General features: G+C 52.6%; 1 protein-coding gene across 4 annotated transcripts; it reads right to left on the bottom strand.

Annotated features, from left to right (window-relative positions):
• Positions 1–7,858: 7,858 nt before the first annotated feature.
• TBRG1 (transforming growth factor beta regulator 1) lies at positions 7,859–11,852 on the bottom strand. 4 transcript variants are annotated; one of them, XM_019500924.2, is made up of 2 exons: positions 11,567–11,852; positions 7,859–9,507 (listed from the first exon to the last, which is right to left on the bottom strand). In XM_019500924.2, exons 1-2 carry the CDS (start codon positions 11,811–11,813, stop codon positions 8,276–8,278), a joined length of 1,479 nt encoding a protein of 492 aa, XP_019356469.2. In that variant the 5' UTR covers positions 11,814–11,852; the 3' UTR covers positions 7,859–8,275. The 4 variants fall into 4 exon arrangements, with proteins under 4 accessions (XP_019356469.2, XP_059584438.1, XP_059584439.1 ...); XM_059728455.1 differs by having other exon boundaries at positions 7,859–9,504; XM_059728456.1 differs by lacking the exon at positions 11,567–11,852 and adding an exon at positions 11,376–11,506.
• Between the last annotated feature and the right edge of the window lie 4,656 nt (positions 11,853–16,508).

Below are 16,508 nucleotides of genomic sequence, written 5' to 3'. Positions count from 1 at the left end.
TCCTGCAGTTCATGCACTTTGGAGCCCAGTGCCTCCAGCTGCTTCTCAAGCTGTTCCTGGGAGGGAAAGAAGGAGGAACAGTCTCTCATCTGGAATGCATTGGATCACTCTTTACTGCATGGCTGGGACTCTGTCTGGGCAGGGCTTGGGGGCATCTGTGTAATTCACTGTGTTAACCCAAGGGCAGCTTGCGTGGACCTGATTTATCATAAGGTAAAGTGTGGTCACATTCACTGGAGGGATTTGTCAGTGCAATGCTCCTGAGGAGGAGGAAGAGGCAGGAGGTGGCTCTGCCTGCAGAGTTGGGTATTACATCCAGGTCTGGAGTCCCCATTGTAAAAAGGGATGATGTTAAATTGGGAAGGGTCCAGGGATGTGCTGAAAGAAGGATGCAAGGGCTGGAACAAGTGCCAGCATTGCCTGAGGAAGCTTATTCAATTTATCCCCAATGAATTTAAGTGGTGACAGGATCCTGGTTTATGCACAACCCCCACCTTACTGCTGAGAGGGGAGGGCTCCATCACTGTAGTGATAAAAGTTTTCTAGTTTGGAGACAGTCCCTAATTTGGAAAAATTGGGAACTGGGAGATGGTCTCTCAGTGGAGTAGCTAGTTGGTTGTTTGGAGTCAGGGAAACCAAGGGACTACAGAGGTTTGTCTACAGCTCCACAAATAAAGGCTATTGTTAGTTCTTCTCATTCAAGTACACCTGTGCTTTTTGAACCCAGTGATCACTACAGTAACCTCACAGACAAAGGCAGAGTGAGAACTGCTGGCTGGGAGCTGAGACAAATTCAGGATGGAAATAAGGGGTCAGCATTTACTAAGAAGGGTATTAGCCAGTGGGAACAACTCCACTAGGTTCTCCATCATGTGGAGTCTGTAAAATTAAGATTGATTGTGTCTGTACAAGCACTGCTCCAGCTCAGCCATCAGATGTCCAGTTGGATGCAGGGATCTCTCTGGGAGACCCTGTGGCCTGGGTTACGTGGAAATCTGGACAGAATGGTCACTGTGGGACATTCAAATACCTATGACTGTCTACAAGGATGGATCCAGGATTTGACAGAGGGGTATGAGAGCAACCACCCATGCTGCAGGGGTGGTTGCACTCCTGCTCCCAGCTTCTTCCCCACAACCCACCTGTGCAGGCAGACCACACTGCAGGAAATTATGGGGACTTTTTAAAGTTCCTAAAGCAGGTAACCATCCCCCATTTCCACTCTGTGCTTAAGGGCAACTCCACTTGCCTTCCCTCCCTTTCCATCCCCTCTCCTCCAGCTGTTGCTGTTTTCCCTGCTGTCCTGGTGGCAGGGGAAGCTTCAAAGCTGCTTCTACCCACTTGAACTGGACTGCACAGGGGCTAGGCTTAGCTGAGAACAGTGGCAACAGCAATGAGGAAGGGGTAGGTCCCTCCACACTGCCCCGTTTCCCCAGCAGCAGGTTTAGGAAGCCCATTTCCAGTGGGGCTGATGTGGGGATAGGACGGAGAGTCTAATGCAACAGCACAGCACAGCACAAGAATGGCAAGCCCAAGGCCCATCTATACCAGCAACCTGTCTGACTGGGACAAGTAGCAGATACTTTCCAAGTGGAGAGTAAGAAATAGGATACATGTTGTGTGACCCCCATCCCCTGTCAGACTCTACCTGTCATCTGCAGTCATGAGGGAAGGGATACTGTGAGGACCCCCCCTTGACTGCTTGATGGACTTCTCCCCAAGCCTACCTTCCCCTTGCAGAATCTGGTACTCTGGTACTCTGTTGTCAGCAGTAGAATACTATTGGCCCTCCATAGTGTCTGAACATGAAGTTGGGGCTAGCACCTCCAGAACCAGGCAGCTGAGCTGTTTTGCCAGCATGGCCTCATATGGTGAAGGTCCAGGTGGCATACAGGAGACCCCTCCTTGCCTTTCTACTGCCCTCCAATGTGAGTGTCCCTGGGCTATACCTCCCTGTAGGAACGAAGGACCCCAAGATCCATCTGGGAGGGGGCAGGGTGTTTTCACTGCAGCCTCCTGTGCTGTGTGGCATCCATCTGTCTGAGTGGGGCAGCATCCTGTGCTGTTGTTCACTCACCTTGTAGCTGCGCATAGCATCCTGAAGGGATGAGAAGCTGTGGCCAGCATGCCCAGGGGTGCCCACACAGACATGGCAGATGGGGGACTCAGGGCTGAGGCAGAAGAGGCTGATGGGCATTCTGTGCTCCTTGCAGCTCTGGTCCTTCACCTCCCCCACTGGTACCTGCTGACAGCCTTGGGCTCTGCTCACCAGGTTGGACAGTGCCTGGCTGGATGCCAGCCGGGGCTCCAAGAAGACAGCACGGCACTGGGGGCAGGAAAATGGCCCGTCTGTTAGTGGTGCCCAGTACTGGGTGATGCAGTCCTGACAGAAGTGGTGGCCACACTCCAGCAGCACTGGCTCTGCCAGGAGCTCCAGGCACATGGAGCAGGTCAGCTCTGCCAACAGGTCCTCTAATGATGCCATGGTAGGTGCTGCCCTGGGAATGAGATTGGTAAGTGGGACTTCCCACAGCCTGGGCACTCTGGAGCACCCAGTGCTTCTGAAACAAATGGCAGGTGGGTCTGCTCTGCACCTGGGGACAAAGAGCCACAGGTTGGAAGAGCCATGGGTTGGATCACACCTTGGTGGGAATGTGCCATGGGCACTGTGCCAGGCCAATCCAGCCCTGGATGCTCCACTCGCTAAACAGCACACTATGGGCCGGGGACCCACAAGCATGGGGGTTTTGTCTTGTTTCTGCCTTGCCTCCAGGAAGCCCTGCAACTCTCCTTAGCACTGGCTGGTACTGGACAGACTGTGAGCAGAAGGAATAATTTGGTGGGATCTAGCACTGTAGTACCACCTGCTTGTGACATCATCACTGTGGCAACAGTCCTATGGCACTGCAGCCATGTACTCCACCCCACAGTAACCAGCTCAATAGCATCCATGGCATGGCACACCAACCCATTGTATCTCACCTATGTAGCACCCATGATCCTGCACCACACACCCTGACACCCCAGTCCTGCAGCACCCATTTCCTTGCACCCTAACCTTACAGCACCCAGGGCTTTACATTCCAACTCAATGCACCCCACCTCTGCAGCACCATGGCTTTTTCCCCATCCCATGGTACCCAACTCTGCAGTATCCATTGCCTGACCACATGTTGTGCTCATGTTCCCTGCCCTCCTACCTCTGCATCTGTGGAAGTCAGCACTCAGCACAGAACAGCCCAATGTTTCTCCATGGTCTGCTAACACATGCTATATGTGGCTGTGGTCCCAGCCCAGCTATGGGTGGGGACAGGGGTTGTCCAGTCACTATAGCACAAGGGGTTCCAGGTATTTGCTCAGTTTATGCCACATACAGGCTGAATGGGCGGTAGAACCAGCTTTGCTAGCAAGACTGGATGGGCTGGCTCAGCCATACCCAAGGGCACAGAGCATTGTGGAGTGGTTCAGTGCCCCCAGGGGAGGCCCGCCCTGCTCTGTCTGTCACATATAAACCCATGCTTCTCTCAAGTTCTCCCAGTGGGGCACTTTACTTTTATAAGAGTTTCTAATTTGATAGTTCCATGGTGACTGGATAATTTTGTTTGAAGGGGTATTTTACCTTATAAGGAAAATCATATGAATGTGAAAACAGGGTCCACAAATATTGCTATCTTTTCTAAATTTGTGACTCAATGGTGTCATATTTGGGGTGTTATGCCTAGTGTTCCAGGTGGACAAAGCCCCCAACTTTTCTCAAATAGCTTGTAACAGTTAGTTTTGTTGTTAATGATGTTTATAGTTTTGGTGTTAGTTGACCTATTCACTTCTGCAATAAAGCATTTACTCTATACTTTCAACAAGTTAAAACCAGTTTGCACAATAGCCCTTCTCTTAGCAAAGAGAAATAGACTTGCTTACACAGGACCAAACTCACTCATGCTAAGGCCTAAAGTAGGCTTAAGACCTCATAACAACACCTTATAGGCAGACCAGGCTGGGTCAAGGAGATATATCAGTTTGATGGTGCATGACTGGACCAGGGACACGATGAGGCTTCTAGAGGTGAAGCCTGGTACCTCCTGCTGCAAGGAGGTACAAGGCCTGCTGCAAGGCCAGGTTGTGGGCCAGGGACTCCTGCAGCAGGCCTGGAGATTGTAGGTGCCTGGCCTGGGGTCTCAGGTAGAAGGAGGGTCAGGCCTTCTGCCCAGACAAGCCTACAGAAGAAGGGTGGGATGGCATCCTAAACAAGGTGATCAGGATACAAAGGGAAAAATTCTCAATCAAGGCCTTCCACCTGATGCAGCAATACAGACCAGTCTTTACCAGGCATTGGTGATGCATAGCGGGGGCACGTGGGTGCACATGCACCCCCTGAGATTGGCTGTGCCCTCCCTGAGAGAAGTGCTGGTGGCACTTCTGGGCTTGCTGGTGGCACTTCTGGTTTTGCCACTGGTACTAATGACGTCCATGGCAATTGCCCGCTGGGGGACCCCCCTCCCAGTTGGTGATCAGCTACTGGTGCCCCCTGCCCAGTATTAGGAGGCACCAGTCACCCATGTTACCAGGAAAAGTGTTCACCAGCAAAAAGAAGGTGCTGACAGCTCGCACATGGAAGCCAGTCACCCTGCTCACCAGGTCAATCAGGCCCTGAACCCCGTGACTTTTGGCCAGGTGGAGGACAGCCCACTGAAGCCAGTGGTGTCCATCCTAGAAAAAATTCATGAGGAGATTCTAGAGCAGGGGTGGGCAATTATTTTGGCTGGAGGGCTACTTCACGTGTTTTGGTGAGTTGTCAAGGGCCGCAAGGGTAGCCCTGCCCCTTGATAGGTGCCCCATAGCCCTTGATAGTACCACCTCGTAGGTGGTAAGACAGCTTACTGCACTTGTTACACTCTGAAACCTAATGATTTATTAACTGTCTAAATCTATCATTATATTTTCTAATAAATGGTTGAGTTCACCTGGTTCTCTGAACTCTCTCCTTCTCCTTGGCTCCCAATCTGTGGGGGGCAAAGGATGCGGGATTATAACAGGGAGAAAAAAAACCAAGGTAGTTGAGAACTACTTTTGGGAGAATGAGAGGGAGGAGAGCAGAAACATTCCCCCAACCCAAAGAAATGGGGAGTGTCTCCTGAGATCTAAACCTGCCCAAGGCTCCTGGACAGGGAAGCCCTTAGGGAGGATAAGAAGGAACATAGGACCCTTAGGTGATTTAAAATCCTTTCCCCTTATTATGCTGTGTGTATCAGGGCACTGGGGTGTATCTGCTCCTTGAAGGAAGCGAGTAGCCTGGTACTAGGGCCACTTACGGTTCTTGATTGACTCATGGATTTGGAATTGATTTGGCTGATTTGGATTGGAACATGAAACATTCTCTTAAAAGAAAAAAAAAAGAGCTCCAGGCAGCAGGGCTCCTGAAGGGACTGGAGTTTATATAAACAACTCTGCAGGCCTGGGAGCAAAGGCAAGTCCCCAGGGCAGAGAAAGACTGAGTTTTACAGGCATGTGGCTTTTGTTTTATTTTGAACCCACAGAGAGTCCAGGCCCCGGGGAAGGGCTAAGCTGGATCAGAGGGTCCCTGAGCCCGGAGAAGAAGTAGTGTGCGGGGCCCGGAGAAGGGGAGGGGTGCAGGGCCAGGGGGAATCCAAAGGCCCAAGAGGGCCGAATGTGTGAATAGGTATCATTGGAGACAGAGAACACTTGTGAGGCTTGGGGCATGCTGCAGGGGAGGTATGGAGCAATGCAAGGAGTCCTTAAGGTAAGAGATGCCTGGCAGGGTTACAAACAGGCTGAGAGGGCCTATTAGTTGGGGCACAGGACAGTGACTTAGGGGACCCAGGAGAGGCCCAGTGGGGATCGACCCAGGCTCGGGCTCACACAAAGCCCACAGGCAGCTTCCCGTTTATAACCTTCATTAAGAGCAAGGCATGGTGGGAAAGATTCAAGGGAAGGGCTGCAACCCAGCATGAGCCAGACAGAGGTTGCATGGCCACCAGGGGGCATCACGGCTGCCCCATGGCCACAGCCTTGCTACCCTGCATTTCAAACAAGAGCATTAAACAAAGGCCACCCATATGGTTAAGGGCATGGAGGGTAAGCCCTATGAGGAGAGACTCCAGGAACTGGGCCTCTTCAGTCTGAGTAAGAGAAGGCTGAGAGGTGACTTGATAGCTGTCTACAAGTATGTCAGCGGGGAACATCAAGAACTAGGACAGCAACTCTTCAGGAGGGCAGGAGGACAAGGACCAATGGGTATAAACTAATAAAAGGTAAATTCAGGCTGGACATAAGGAAAAACTTCTTCTCTGTAAGGGTCACCAGAATCTGGAACACACTCCCAACGGAGGTGGGGCAGTCACCCTCCTTAGAGGTGTTCAAGAGGAGGCTGGACAGGCACCTTGTTGAGCTCATCTGAGCCCAATAATTTTCTTCCCACGGCAGCAGACCAGACTTGATGATCTTACAGGTCCCTTCCGGTTCTGTGTTTCTATGATTCTAACGATCCTTGGGGGTCATTGCTGGGGGCCTCAGGTGTAAGAAGCACAGGTATTGACCTTGGCTATCCTTGGAGGTGAGAAAAGCAGAGAAACCTGACTCTAGGATTAGAATGGAGCAGCCGGGGCTGGAATATAGCCTACTCCAGAGCAACTCAGAACTCCCCTTGCCTGAACAGGTGCTTCCTGACATTTCTGAATCTTTGCACCCTGTGGAGACTGGGACACATGGCTCTTCCTCCCATTGCTCCATGCAGGAAAGCAGGTTGGGTCTGGGACTGGGGAGTCCTGGCCATGAGAGACAAGTGGAAGGGCCAGGGTCAGAGTTAGGGTCTTGGTAAGACAATGGGTCGCTGTGCAGCCCTCCCAGGCCAGGCAGGGCCAATCTGTGGGTTGCTTCTCCAAGCAGCAGCTTGTACTCCTGTGACGGTAGCCCCTACATCTCCCCCATGACATCCTCATTCCTCCTGCCCAGTTGACGTCCCCCAGGGACTGGCAGCTGGGCTCAGAACCCAGGCATCCATCCAGGCACCTGGGCTGAGACAAAGGCACAGGAAGATCCCTCCGCAATTGCCAGCTCTGGGCCCTGCTGCTCTCGCTGTTTAACCCCCTTTAGGCATGGAGAGGACTGAAGGCTGGCAGGATGGGATGGGGTGGGATTGTGCTAAACTGTCAACTAAGCGGGTGGGGGTGGGGCATGGGTTATTGCAGCCCAGCTGGGACACAGCCCAGGCATCCTGGTGCCCAGCTATAATTCATCAGACCCCACTCCTCTCCCAGAGCTGGAAGAGAACCCAGGTATCCTAACTTCCAGCCCCTGATCTAACCCAGCAGACCCCACTTCCCTCCCAGAGCTGGGGGGTAGATGGAGGTGGGGTCAGCCCATGGCATGGGGTCTTGGCAGGGGATCACAGAGCACACGAGGTGCAGGGGGTGCTGATGTCCAAGCAGAGATCATGTCAGTAGAGTGTGGAAGCAGGTTATAGAAAGGCCCAGGGCAGGGTCCAGCTCTGGGGTCTCCAGGGGTGGGGTTGGTGTGATACAACTGCTGCAGAGCTGAGGCAGAGTCACTCTGTACAGTAGCAGGTGGACAGGGCAAGATCTGCTCCCACAGTGCAGGGGGGCAAGCCTTCTGCACCCAGATTGGATTGTGTCAGTTGATTGTGCAGGGGGGAGAAGCCCTGCAGCTGGGATGGGGCCAACACTAAGCATCCCCACATCCAGAAGTATCCATCAGTCTGTTCAATGCCCAACGGAGGGACAGAACTCCAGACCCATTGGTTGTCAGATCCTCCCACACAGAAGACCATAGGAACCAACCCTTCCCCCAGTGCCATGAATGCAGCAGCTGGAGCCAGTACAAGTGCTTTCCACCATCTTCTTTATTCCAGAGCAGTTAGGAACAGACCCTTTTCCTCTCAACACCTCACACTGGCTATGAATACCTCACTGCATTTTGGGAGTACCACCTGTTATGTCTAGAGATACTCAAGGTGCATAGGAGGCATGTCCATGGATTTCTCCCTACTGGACCGAGTTGGCCACTCCCCTATTGATCTTCGGAGGGGAAGAGGGATCCATGGATTTTTTGAGCTCTGCTAATACAGGGGGTTGTATGGGCTCAGTTGGTAGAAAAAGGGAGTTGACTGGGAGGGGTGCAGACTGGAGTAGACATGGGTGGTGCACATACTGAGAAGTATAGAAATAAGTCCCCAACAGGGGCCTAGGAAACAGGAGAAAGTGGAGGGGCAAAGGGCACCAGAGGATAGAGGGAAGGGGTCTCACTCATCGGAGCTATTAGGGCTGCAGTGGGCGGATTGGTGGCTCAGGAACAAGTCCCCATAGGGCCGGGGTGAGGCAAAGGCCTGGCTAAGCCGGGTTGTAGGTAGGCCCAGTGCTCCCCCAGCTGCAGCAGTAGTGGTCACCACAGTAGTGACACCTCCATGGTCCCTCTGCTGCTGCTCCTCCTCCTCCTGGGCACGACGGAGGAAGGCTTGGAAGTTGGTGGCAGCTGAGTCATCCGGCAGGCCCTGGGGCATTTGCCCATCGCCAGGACGACAGACCTCGAACCGCACCCAGTGGTAGGTGCTGCACTTGCGGGCCCCGGGGCAGCTCTGGATAAGGTTATGTACAGCCGGGTGTGAAAACCCGAAGAAGTCGGCCCCAGCTGATTCTAGCTCGGGGTAGGGCCGACCCCGGGCAGCCCCAATGGCTGCCAACAGCTGGGCATGGCAGGCATCAGCTGTGGGGCCTGCCAGGGCACTACCAGGCTCATCCTCAGGCACAATCTCAAAGCGGGGGCCAGACCCACCATCCTTGATCTGGCAAGTGTAGAGGCAGCGCTGGTCAGGGCGCCGCATGCTGGCATACACCCGGGTACTGCAGAACCCCACTGGGTAGATGGCTCCCTCGTCATGGAAGCCTGGCCGGTCAGACACAATCTCCCCTAGGCTGTAGATTGTCAGCCCACCCAGAGTGATAGGGAACACTGGCCGCCCTGAAGGGTCCAGTGGCACAGGCTGGACCAGCCGCCGGACCCCCCTATCAGGTGCTGCTCCCCGCCGCTTGGAGGCACGGCGTAGCGCCTCTGCCCGCCCATTCTCTTTACCCTTCTTGGGGCGCTTCCCTGTGGCTGGTGTCTCATCCGGGCCAGGTGTGGGTGCCGTGCTGTACCCTGGTGGGCCACCCCCTGTTGGTGTCGTAGTCGTGTTGGTAGAACTAAGGCCCTCCTCCTCCGCTGTGAGGGCCTGGAGCTGGAGCAGCTTGGTAAGGAGGAAATGCCGCTCTTCCTTCACACGCAGGAACTTCTCTTCCAGCCGGGCAATCTCATCACACAGTGCTGCATTTTCGAACACCATGGCCTTGGCTGCCCGGCGTAGCCGGCTGTACTTCAGCCGGTACTTCTCGTTCTGGCTCTTCCTCGACACTTTCGTCATCACCCCCAACGAAACCCTGCCCTCGTGCTCCCTGGGACCTGAGGGAACCACAGAACTGACAGATCTCTTGGCACCTACTGGAGCAAAGAGACCAGACAAAGCAGTTATAGTTACAGACCCAGACCGCTGAGGCCTGCCATGACCCAAAATAGAGACCCCTACCAGGCAATAGCTCCAGACCCCTGTCCAGCAATCCTCAGGGATTCCTCCATCCACTCACAACACAGCTCATACAAAGAGCTGTCCCTAAAGAGACAGATGCCAGGGATCCTTCTTTCCAATGACTGACTCTTCCCACTCTCTGTTGACCGCCAGCTCCAGATTTCCAGGCTGAATTTGTTTCTTTTCAGCTGAAAGCCAGTGCGTCTCACTCTGCCTTGGTCTGCTAGACCAGTGGCTCTCAACCAAGGAGTCTCAAAATGCTGTGGACAAATATGAAAGGGAACGATGCATAGCTCCCTGCCCCAAATATTCCCATGGTGCCAGGCAGTTAGTTGGGCTGAAATGCTATGCTGCTTTGCATCCACTACCTCCCCAGAGGGAGCCAGTATGTCTCCTTCAACCGGACAATCTCACTGCACAGCACTGCATTCGGGAACACCATAGTCTTGGGAGTATGGTGCAGATGGCTGTACAGGTTGTGCCCACCTCTCTGATCCAGAGCTGCTCTGCAGTGCTGTGAGCACAAATAATCAGCCTGTGTGCAGCCTAACGCTAATGCAGCCATACTGCACCTGGCTGAGGAAATCTTTGAATGCAAGAGCCAGTTTTGGTAACTGTGCACGACACTGTGTTGCATTGAGAGCACTGGGGCTAACAGAGCTGCATTACAGGGATTGGGAATAGTCAGTTATTGGGAACAAGGATCCCTGGGCCACTGCTTGGCATCTGTCTCTTTGGGGACATCTGTTTGTATGACCTCTGTCATGCGTGGATGGAGGTAGTGGAATCTTCATCCTTGGAGGTTTTTAAGGCCCAGCTTGACAAAGTCCTGGCTGGAATGATCTAGATGGGGATGGTCCTGCTCTGAGCAGGGGGTTGGACTCTCAAACTTTTTTGTTGCAAGACCCATTTATAAACATTGATGGCCAGTCCCAACCCAGTGCCCCTCACTCCCGACCCACTTCCACCCTGCCCCCCAGTGTCTGGGGCAGAGTGGTGTGCGTGTGGGCATGGGGGCCCCCAAGCAGCCCCTTGCAAGCTGGAGCTCTGCCAGCCTGCAAGGGGAAAGCCACCTTTGCCCATGTTTTTCTCCTTTAAAGAAGAATTGATTTTTAAAGTTTGTTCATGACCCTTTCATATATTCTTGTAACCCATGTTGGGTTGTGACCCATGGGTTGAGAAACACTGGACTAGGTGACCTCCTGAGGTCCCTTCCAACCCTAATTTTCTGATTCCTGCTCCTCAGGTACTGCCTGGCATGTGTAGGGAGCACGAAGGCAGATGCACCTCCAAAAGAACCAACCCGTCGCTTTGCCGCGATTCAGGGCAGCCTGGAAGGGGGAGACCCACCCTGCTGGGTGCAGCGAGGACCTGTCACCCGCTCACCTCTGCCCCAATGCTGCCGGGGCGCAGGCTACCTGCAGGCCCTACATGGCAGCTAGGGGGGCTCAGCAGGGAAAATCAGCCACCCTGATCTAACTTGTCCCGCTTCAAGGCTCCAACCAGCGCACAGCTCACAAAGGAGCCCATCTTAAGGCCAAAGAAGAGCATCCTCCATGGCTGGGAGAGGGGGGCTCCTAAGTGAGGCTCGCTCCACCCCCTGCTTTTCTTTCAATAAATACCCTGTTTTATATTTTAACCTGTACTTTTGTCTCCTTGTGCGTCTCAACTTCAGAGAAAGTTAAGCTGGCCATCTCCACATGCCGAGAGGGAGCCTAATACTAACCCAACCCTACTTGCTCACCGCCGGCGCGGGTTCAGGTCCTAAATCCGGCCCCATTACCATGCAAGAACTCCTCTAAACGGGCGCCGTGGGCGGCTGAAGGGCCTTGGGCAGGTGACACGGCTTGATGCCCCACTTGGACATGGGGGGGCGCCGGGACCCTGCTGCAGACAGCTGCACAGAACCCGGTCCCCGGCCCGGGGGCAGGTAGAGAACCCCGCCTCCAGCCTCCCACCCCCCCCCGCGCTCACCGCTTCCAGGCCGTGGGGCCGCGATCTGTAGCGCGCCGGGGACAAGCACATGCGCATGCGCGGTGCCACTAGCCGGCTCCGCCTGCCTGTGCCAGGAAGTGCCGCCCGCTCCGTTCACGTCACCGACCCCGGCGCCGCTGCGGGTCTGGCGGGAGCCGCTCTCAGGGCTTCTCGGTCTGCCTGGGTGGCTGCTTGCGACGTGGAGCCCGAGACCCGGTGTCGAGCCAAAAGGCCTTCGCTCGGGCATGCAGATCCGGGGCTCTGGGGTCCTCCCAAGGGTGCTGCCAGGCTGTGCCCGCAGTAGGAGTGGGCAGACGCGCTGCGCAGGGGAGCCCAGAGACAGGGATCCCTAGTGAAGGCGAAAACCCTTGGGACCCAACGTGGCCTTTCTGAGTCTTTGCCACAGAAGAGTTGCCCGATTATTTTTCTGGGGTCCAAAAGAAAGTGAAAACCAAGCTGACATTTTGCAAGGGGTGCCTCGAGTCTGAAGAGGTTGAGAGCCACTGCCTTAGCTTGACCGAGGGATGTCACTCCCCAACCGTGACATGCGGGAGGCACGCTGTACACCAGGGGTTAGCAACGTTTTTGGGCGGAGTGCCAGAAACACCCACAAACTCGGCTTGTAAAATGTTGGTGTGCCAGGTGGGTGGGGGAGCGGCAAGGGGCCCAGTTCTTGTTGTGGCAGTGCAGCCCTGGCCCCTTCTCTGCCGTCTGCCCTGAGGTGCTCATGCTGAGCAAAATACTTTTGCGTGCTGCACTCTGGCACCTGTGCCAGGGGTTGCCTACCTCTGCTGTACACTGGTGAATGGGCAAGGAAACAGGCTCAAGAAACGGGACGAGGGACTTCTCCCTGTGCCCTAGCGCGGGCCTACAGGGGTTTCATTCAGCGAGCAATCCAGGATGCCCACCAAAAGACTTTGGAAACATCTGAAGCCCTGGGTGGGGGTGGAGGACGTTTGCTGGTTGTAGGGCCATGTATGGTTCTGGACTGACTCATGGATTTGGACTTTATTTGGCTTATTTGGCTTGGAACATGAAAAATTTATTTAAAAAAAAAAGAGTGCTCCAGAAATAACACCAGGAAACGCTGTCCTCTGTGATAGTTAAGGTACTTTCTCTAAAAGCCTGTAAAAAGCCAAGGTATTTTTGTTTGGGACTAAATAAATATCTTGATTTTCCATATTGCGAAAACAAGTGGTTTCTGCTCTCAGATTTGAAGGTAATGGAAATGATTCAGTCCTGTGGTTTGTCCTCAGACCACATCTGTGCAGCACCCAGTGCGACAAGGCCCTGCTCTCAGTCCCTTTGGGCCAGATCATGTCCCGCCTGTTAGGTATCCACATGTGATTCTGTCCCACATTGCTTGAGCCCCTGGAAAACAGTACCAAAGGTGAGTGGGTCACCCTCCTCCTCCTCACTACTTTCCTGTGACTAGGACTTGAAGGTTTGATGCTGTGTTACAAAAGTAGATGCTTTAATGGACTTTCAGGACTAGAGTAGGTTGGAATAGAACAGCACTAAGTTCCTTTAGGTGCCTCATAGGTGCAATAAAATCTAGCTGTGTGTACCTGTACAGTTTCTGGTGAGAAAGGACCCTGATCTCAGCCTCTGTGTATCTGGACATGGGTACACAGCCTTAATATTGCATCAAGAGGCACTGTGGTGGAGCATGAAATACCTGATCCACATGCACCACCTCCTGCAATAGAAGTAATGTAGCTACCTTAGCACAGCTCTGGATGCATGCCAGTTGGTTCTCTGTCTCTATGAAAGAAATTCCTGAGATGCCTTTGGTGTAATTTTAAAGGCATCTCCTGCACTCAGATTTCCAAATGATCTGTTCTGCCCTTGCCATCCTATCTAGCCTCCTGCCTGATTTAAGCCAGAGGGCCTTTCCCATTTCCATTTACAGATGTGAGGTGATGGAAGACCTGTCCTGTCCTTAAAAAAATTTTTCTAGTAGTTAATTGCCCCAGCTGGTAGAGCCTGGTGCCTGTAACAGGGAGTCAACCACCTGTTATGGAGAAAAGCTCAGAAAGCTAGCAAAGCCCCTTTAGGGTTTGAACTTTTTGGGCCAGCAGGAGCCAGAGGCCTGAAAAGGAGTTATGGTGGAGACAAGGAAACCAAAGTAGCAAGCTCACCACTAGCATAAATGCTGTAGAGGCAATAAGAGACTCCTACCAGGTGGAGTGGAATGGGTCAGGTGACCAGGAAGGAGGCAGGGTTAGGGAGTATAAAAGCTCTAGTCCTTGGAGAACAGGGTAGTCAAGGCTTGACTGCAGAAAAGGATGGGTTGTCCTTGCTGGTTGAAGGGAGGGCTGTGATGGATGAAGTAAGCAGCCCTGGAAGGGGAGTAAGTTTCAGTTGAAGTTTTTGGGTTGACTGGCAGGGCTGATGAGCAAAACCTTGTTTTAATGGACTGTGGCTATTTACCCTGAGGTGAGGGTGAGCCCATAAGTTGAAATATTTATTTTGATGGGCACCTAGTGAACTGGGAGTGGTTATAGGGGAAGATAGGGAGTGCATAAGAGGGTGATATCCTTTCATTGGAGGGATGAGTTGGTGGTATAGGCACAAAAACCCTAAGGCAGGAACCTGAGCAAGGAATGCAGGACCTAGGGACCTACTGTGTTTGTCAAGCCCATGGCTCTGGGTTCTAGACCTTAGAGGGGCAGAAGTAGTTCTGGGATTTGGATAGAGGGTCTAAGGTCTCTGTCTCTAAGCTCAGAGAGACTGAAGGCCTGGAACAGGCTAGGCTCAAGGATTGAGCTAGAGAAATTATGTTCAAGATGAGAAAACCAGGAGTAAGTGGACACCGGGAGCCCTGCTGGTACAGTGAGGCATTGTTGTCAGGTTCCTTCCTGCCCTGAGGCAGGACACTTCTGAGGCTGCTCTTATGCAGCAAGGCATAGTAGGTAAGTGATAACTGGGGATATTTTTCAGTGTTGAGTGGGGGATGACGGGACTGGCTGTAGTGAGATGGAGAACCACTCCTCTCAAGTCCTGTCATAGTACCTGATTTCCTGACTAGTGGATTTCTTTCTTCTTTTGCAATATTAAGGAGCCTTCTGCTAGCAGAAGTCTTTTCCCCATTAAAGGGTTATATACATGGATTGTGTGTGACTTTGGTAAACTAAATGCATGGAGTTCCTTCAGTCTGTTCCCATGGGCAGGTTTTCTAGGCCTTCCTCTGTTCTTGTAGCTCTCTTCTGAAACCTGTCCAGCTTCCTCTTATTTGTAAAAGATTTTCTTTTAACCAGTGAATGTGATGAGGCAACTTGGTGACAGCTGAGTGCCGCTCAGTTTAGCATTCTGCAAGGATAACTAACTTTGTGTGAACTTCAGAGCTCATGGTAGAGAGCAGCTTACTACATGACCACAAGACAATCATTTCATTACTGCCTACTAAGTCCAGATCTGCCCTTCATACCTTACACTGGAAAAGGTTTCCTAAAAGCTACAAAAGGTCTTGGGGAACCTGTCTTTGAACTTCCTGAGTTTCTTACTACATCTAGAGTTTTTAGTTTCACCATGAAAAAGGCTGACTGCATCATAAGCTTTCAGCACCTACCTGAGAGAGGGAGCTTGTTAACAGCAGAGGTCTCTTTTTCCTGACAGGCAAGGATAGATGAGGCCCATCAGCCATGAGCTGACAGATAACATTCGGGTGGGAAATCTGGATCCAGATTGGGAGTGGGACTTGCCATTGAGGTAACTCGCTGAGGGAAGGGGTGGGTTCTTCAGCACTTGGGGGGCCTGCATGTTGCTGTGTGGCATCTTTGAGCAACCTCCCTTCCAGCCCAGCCAGAAGTCCTGGGACTGGTTACAAGGAGCCCAGTAAGGGGAATGGGAGCGTCTATCTTGAGCTAGATAGGAGGCTTGATGGGATGGTCAGTGGCTCAGTTGCCCTTGAATTGTGTGAGTCCAGGCATACAGACAAACCAACAAATTACAGTGAGCTTAGAGGTAGTGGGAATTCATAGCAGGAAGCTGATGTGCAGTAATTGTTTATCTGCCTACTGTTACACCATTGGAAGTGAAAGCTAAACTGATGTAACTTAGCTCCCAAAGAAATGGGGCTAATTTATCATGGCTTATCTTAGTTACAGCAGGGTAAGAGCAAACAGACTGACAATTTCTTCAGGTCTGCTCTGAGGCAAGGTCTCAACCACTGTTAACTCACTACAACTTGTTCATTTGTCTGTACCCTATAAATAAACTGCTGACAAGGTGTGGCAGAAGCTACAGTATTTTATTCCAACCCACAGTCACTAGCTCCTGACTTGTGTTTTTACTTGTGTCCTTTTGGGGTAAGGAAGTCTACTCAGTGCAACCATAGGAAACTTGGCTTTGCTTTCAAAGCAAAGTTTATTTTGGTTTCTTGCTATCTCAATTTAGTGCAGCTGTATTGGCTGGGGGGACAGTTGGATGCAGGTCAGTGTCCATTGAGGTCAATGGGAAGGCTTCTGTTGGTTACCAGAGGCTTTGGGTGAGAGGTGTAGATCCTGGATCTTGTTTCAGGATGTTGCCTTTCAAATCCTGCTGAGCTTTTTGCTGCTTACAGTAATCAAATGAATATGGAAGTGGTTGTGGAGGGTTAGATGGGTTTCTACCCACTGCAGTGTCAGCAGTGGCCAGTGGTGATTTGGGGACCACCCGCAGATGCTGTCAGCGGTGGGGGGTGGTATGGTGAATGGCGACTGCCTGCAGGTGCCACCAGCAGTGTTGGCAGCGCTTTTCTCAGGGGTGCACATGCACTCTCTACGTGTTGCCAATGTATCCCTTGTGGGGGATTCTTTGGCAGGCAGGAGGTTGGATGGGATGGTCACAGTGGCCTTTATCTCTGAAACAAACTCTGTTCTGCACAGCCCAACAGCCTTTGCAGGGGCAGAGGAGTCCTGGGATAGGACAACAAGCAGTGACCTTTGCATATGGGTGTGGC

This window comes from Alligator mississippiensis, chromosome 5 (genome assembly GCF_030867095.1).
Source record: "Alligator mississippiensis isolate rAllMis1 chromosome 5, rAllMis1, whole genome shotgun sequence".
Classification (NCBI taxonomy): Eukaryota; Metazoa; Chordata; order Crocodylia; family Alligatoridae; genus Alligator; species Alligator mississippiensis.
This window is presented reverse-complemented; position numbering and strand designations above follow the sequence as displayed.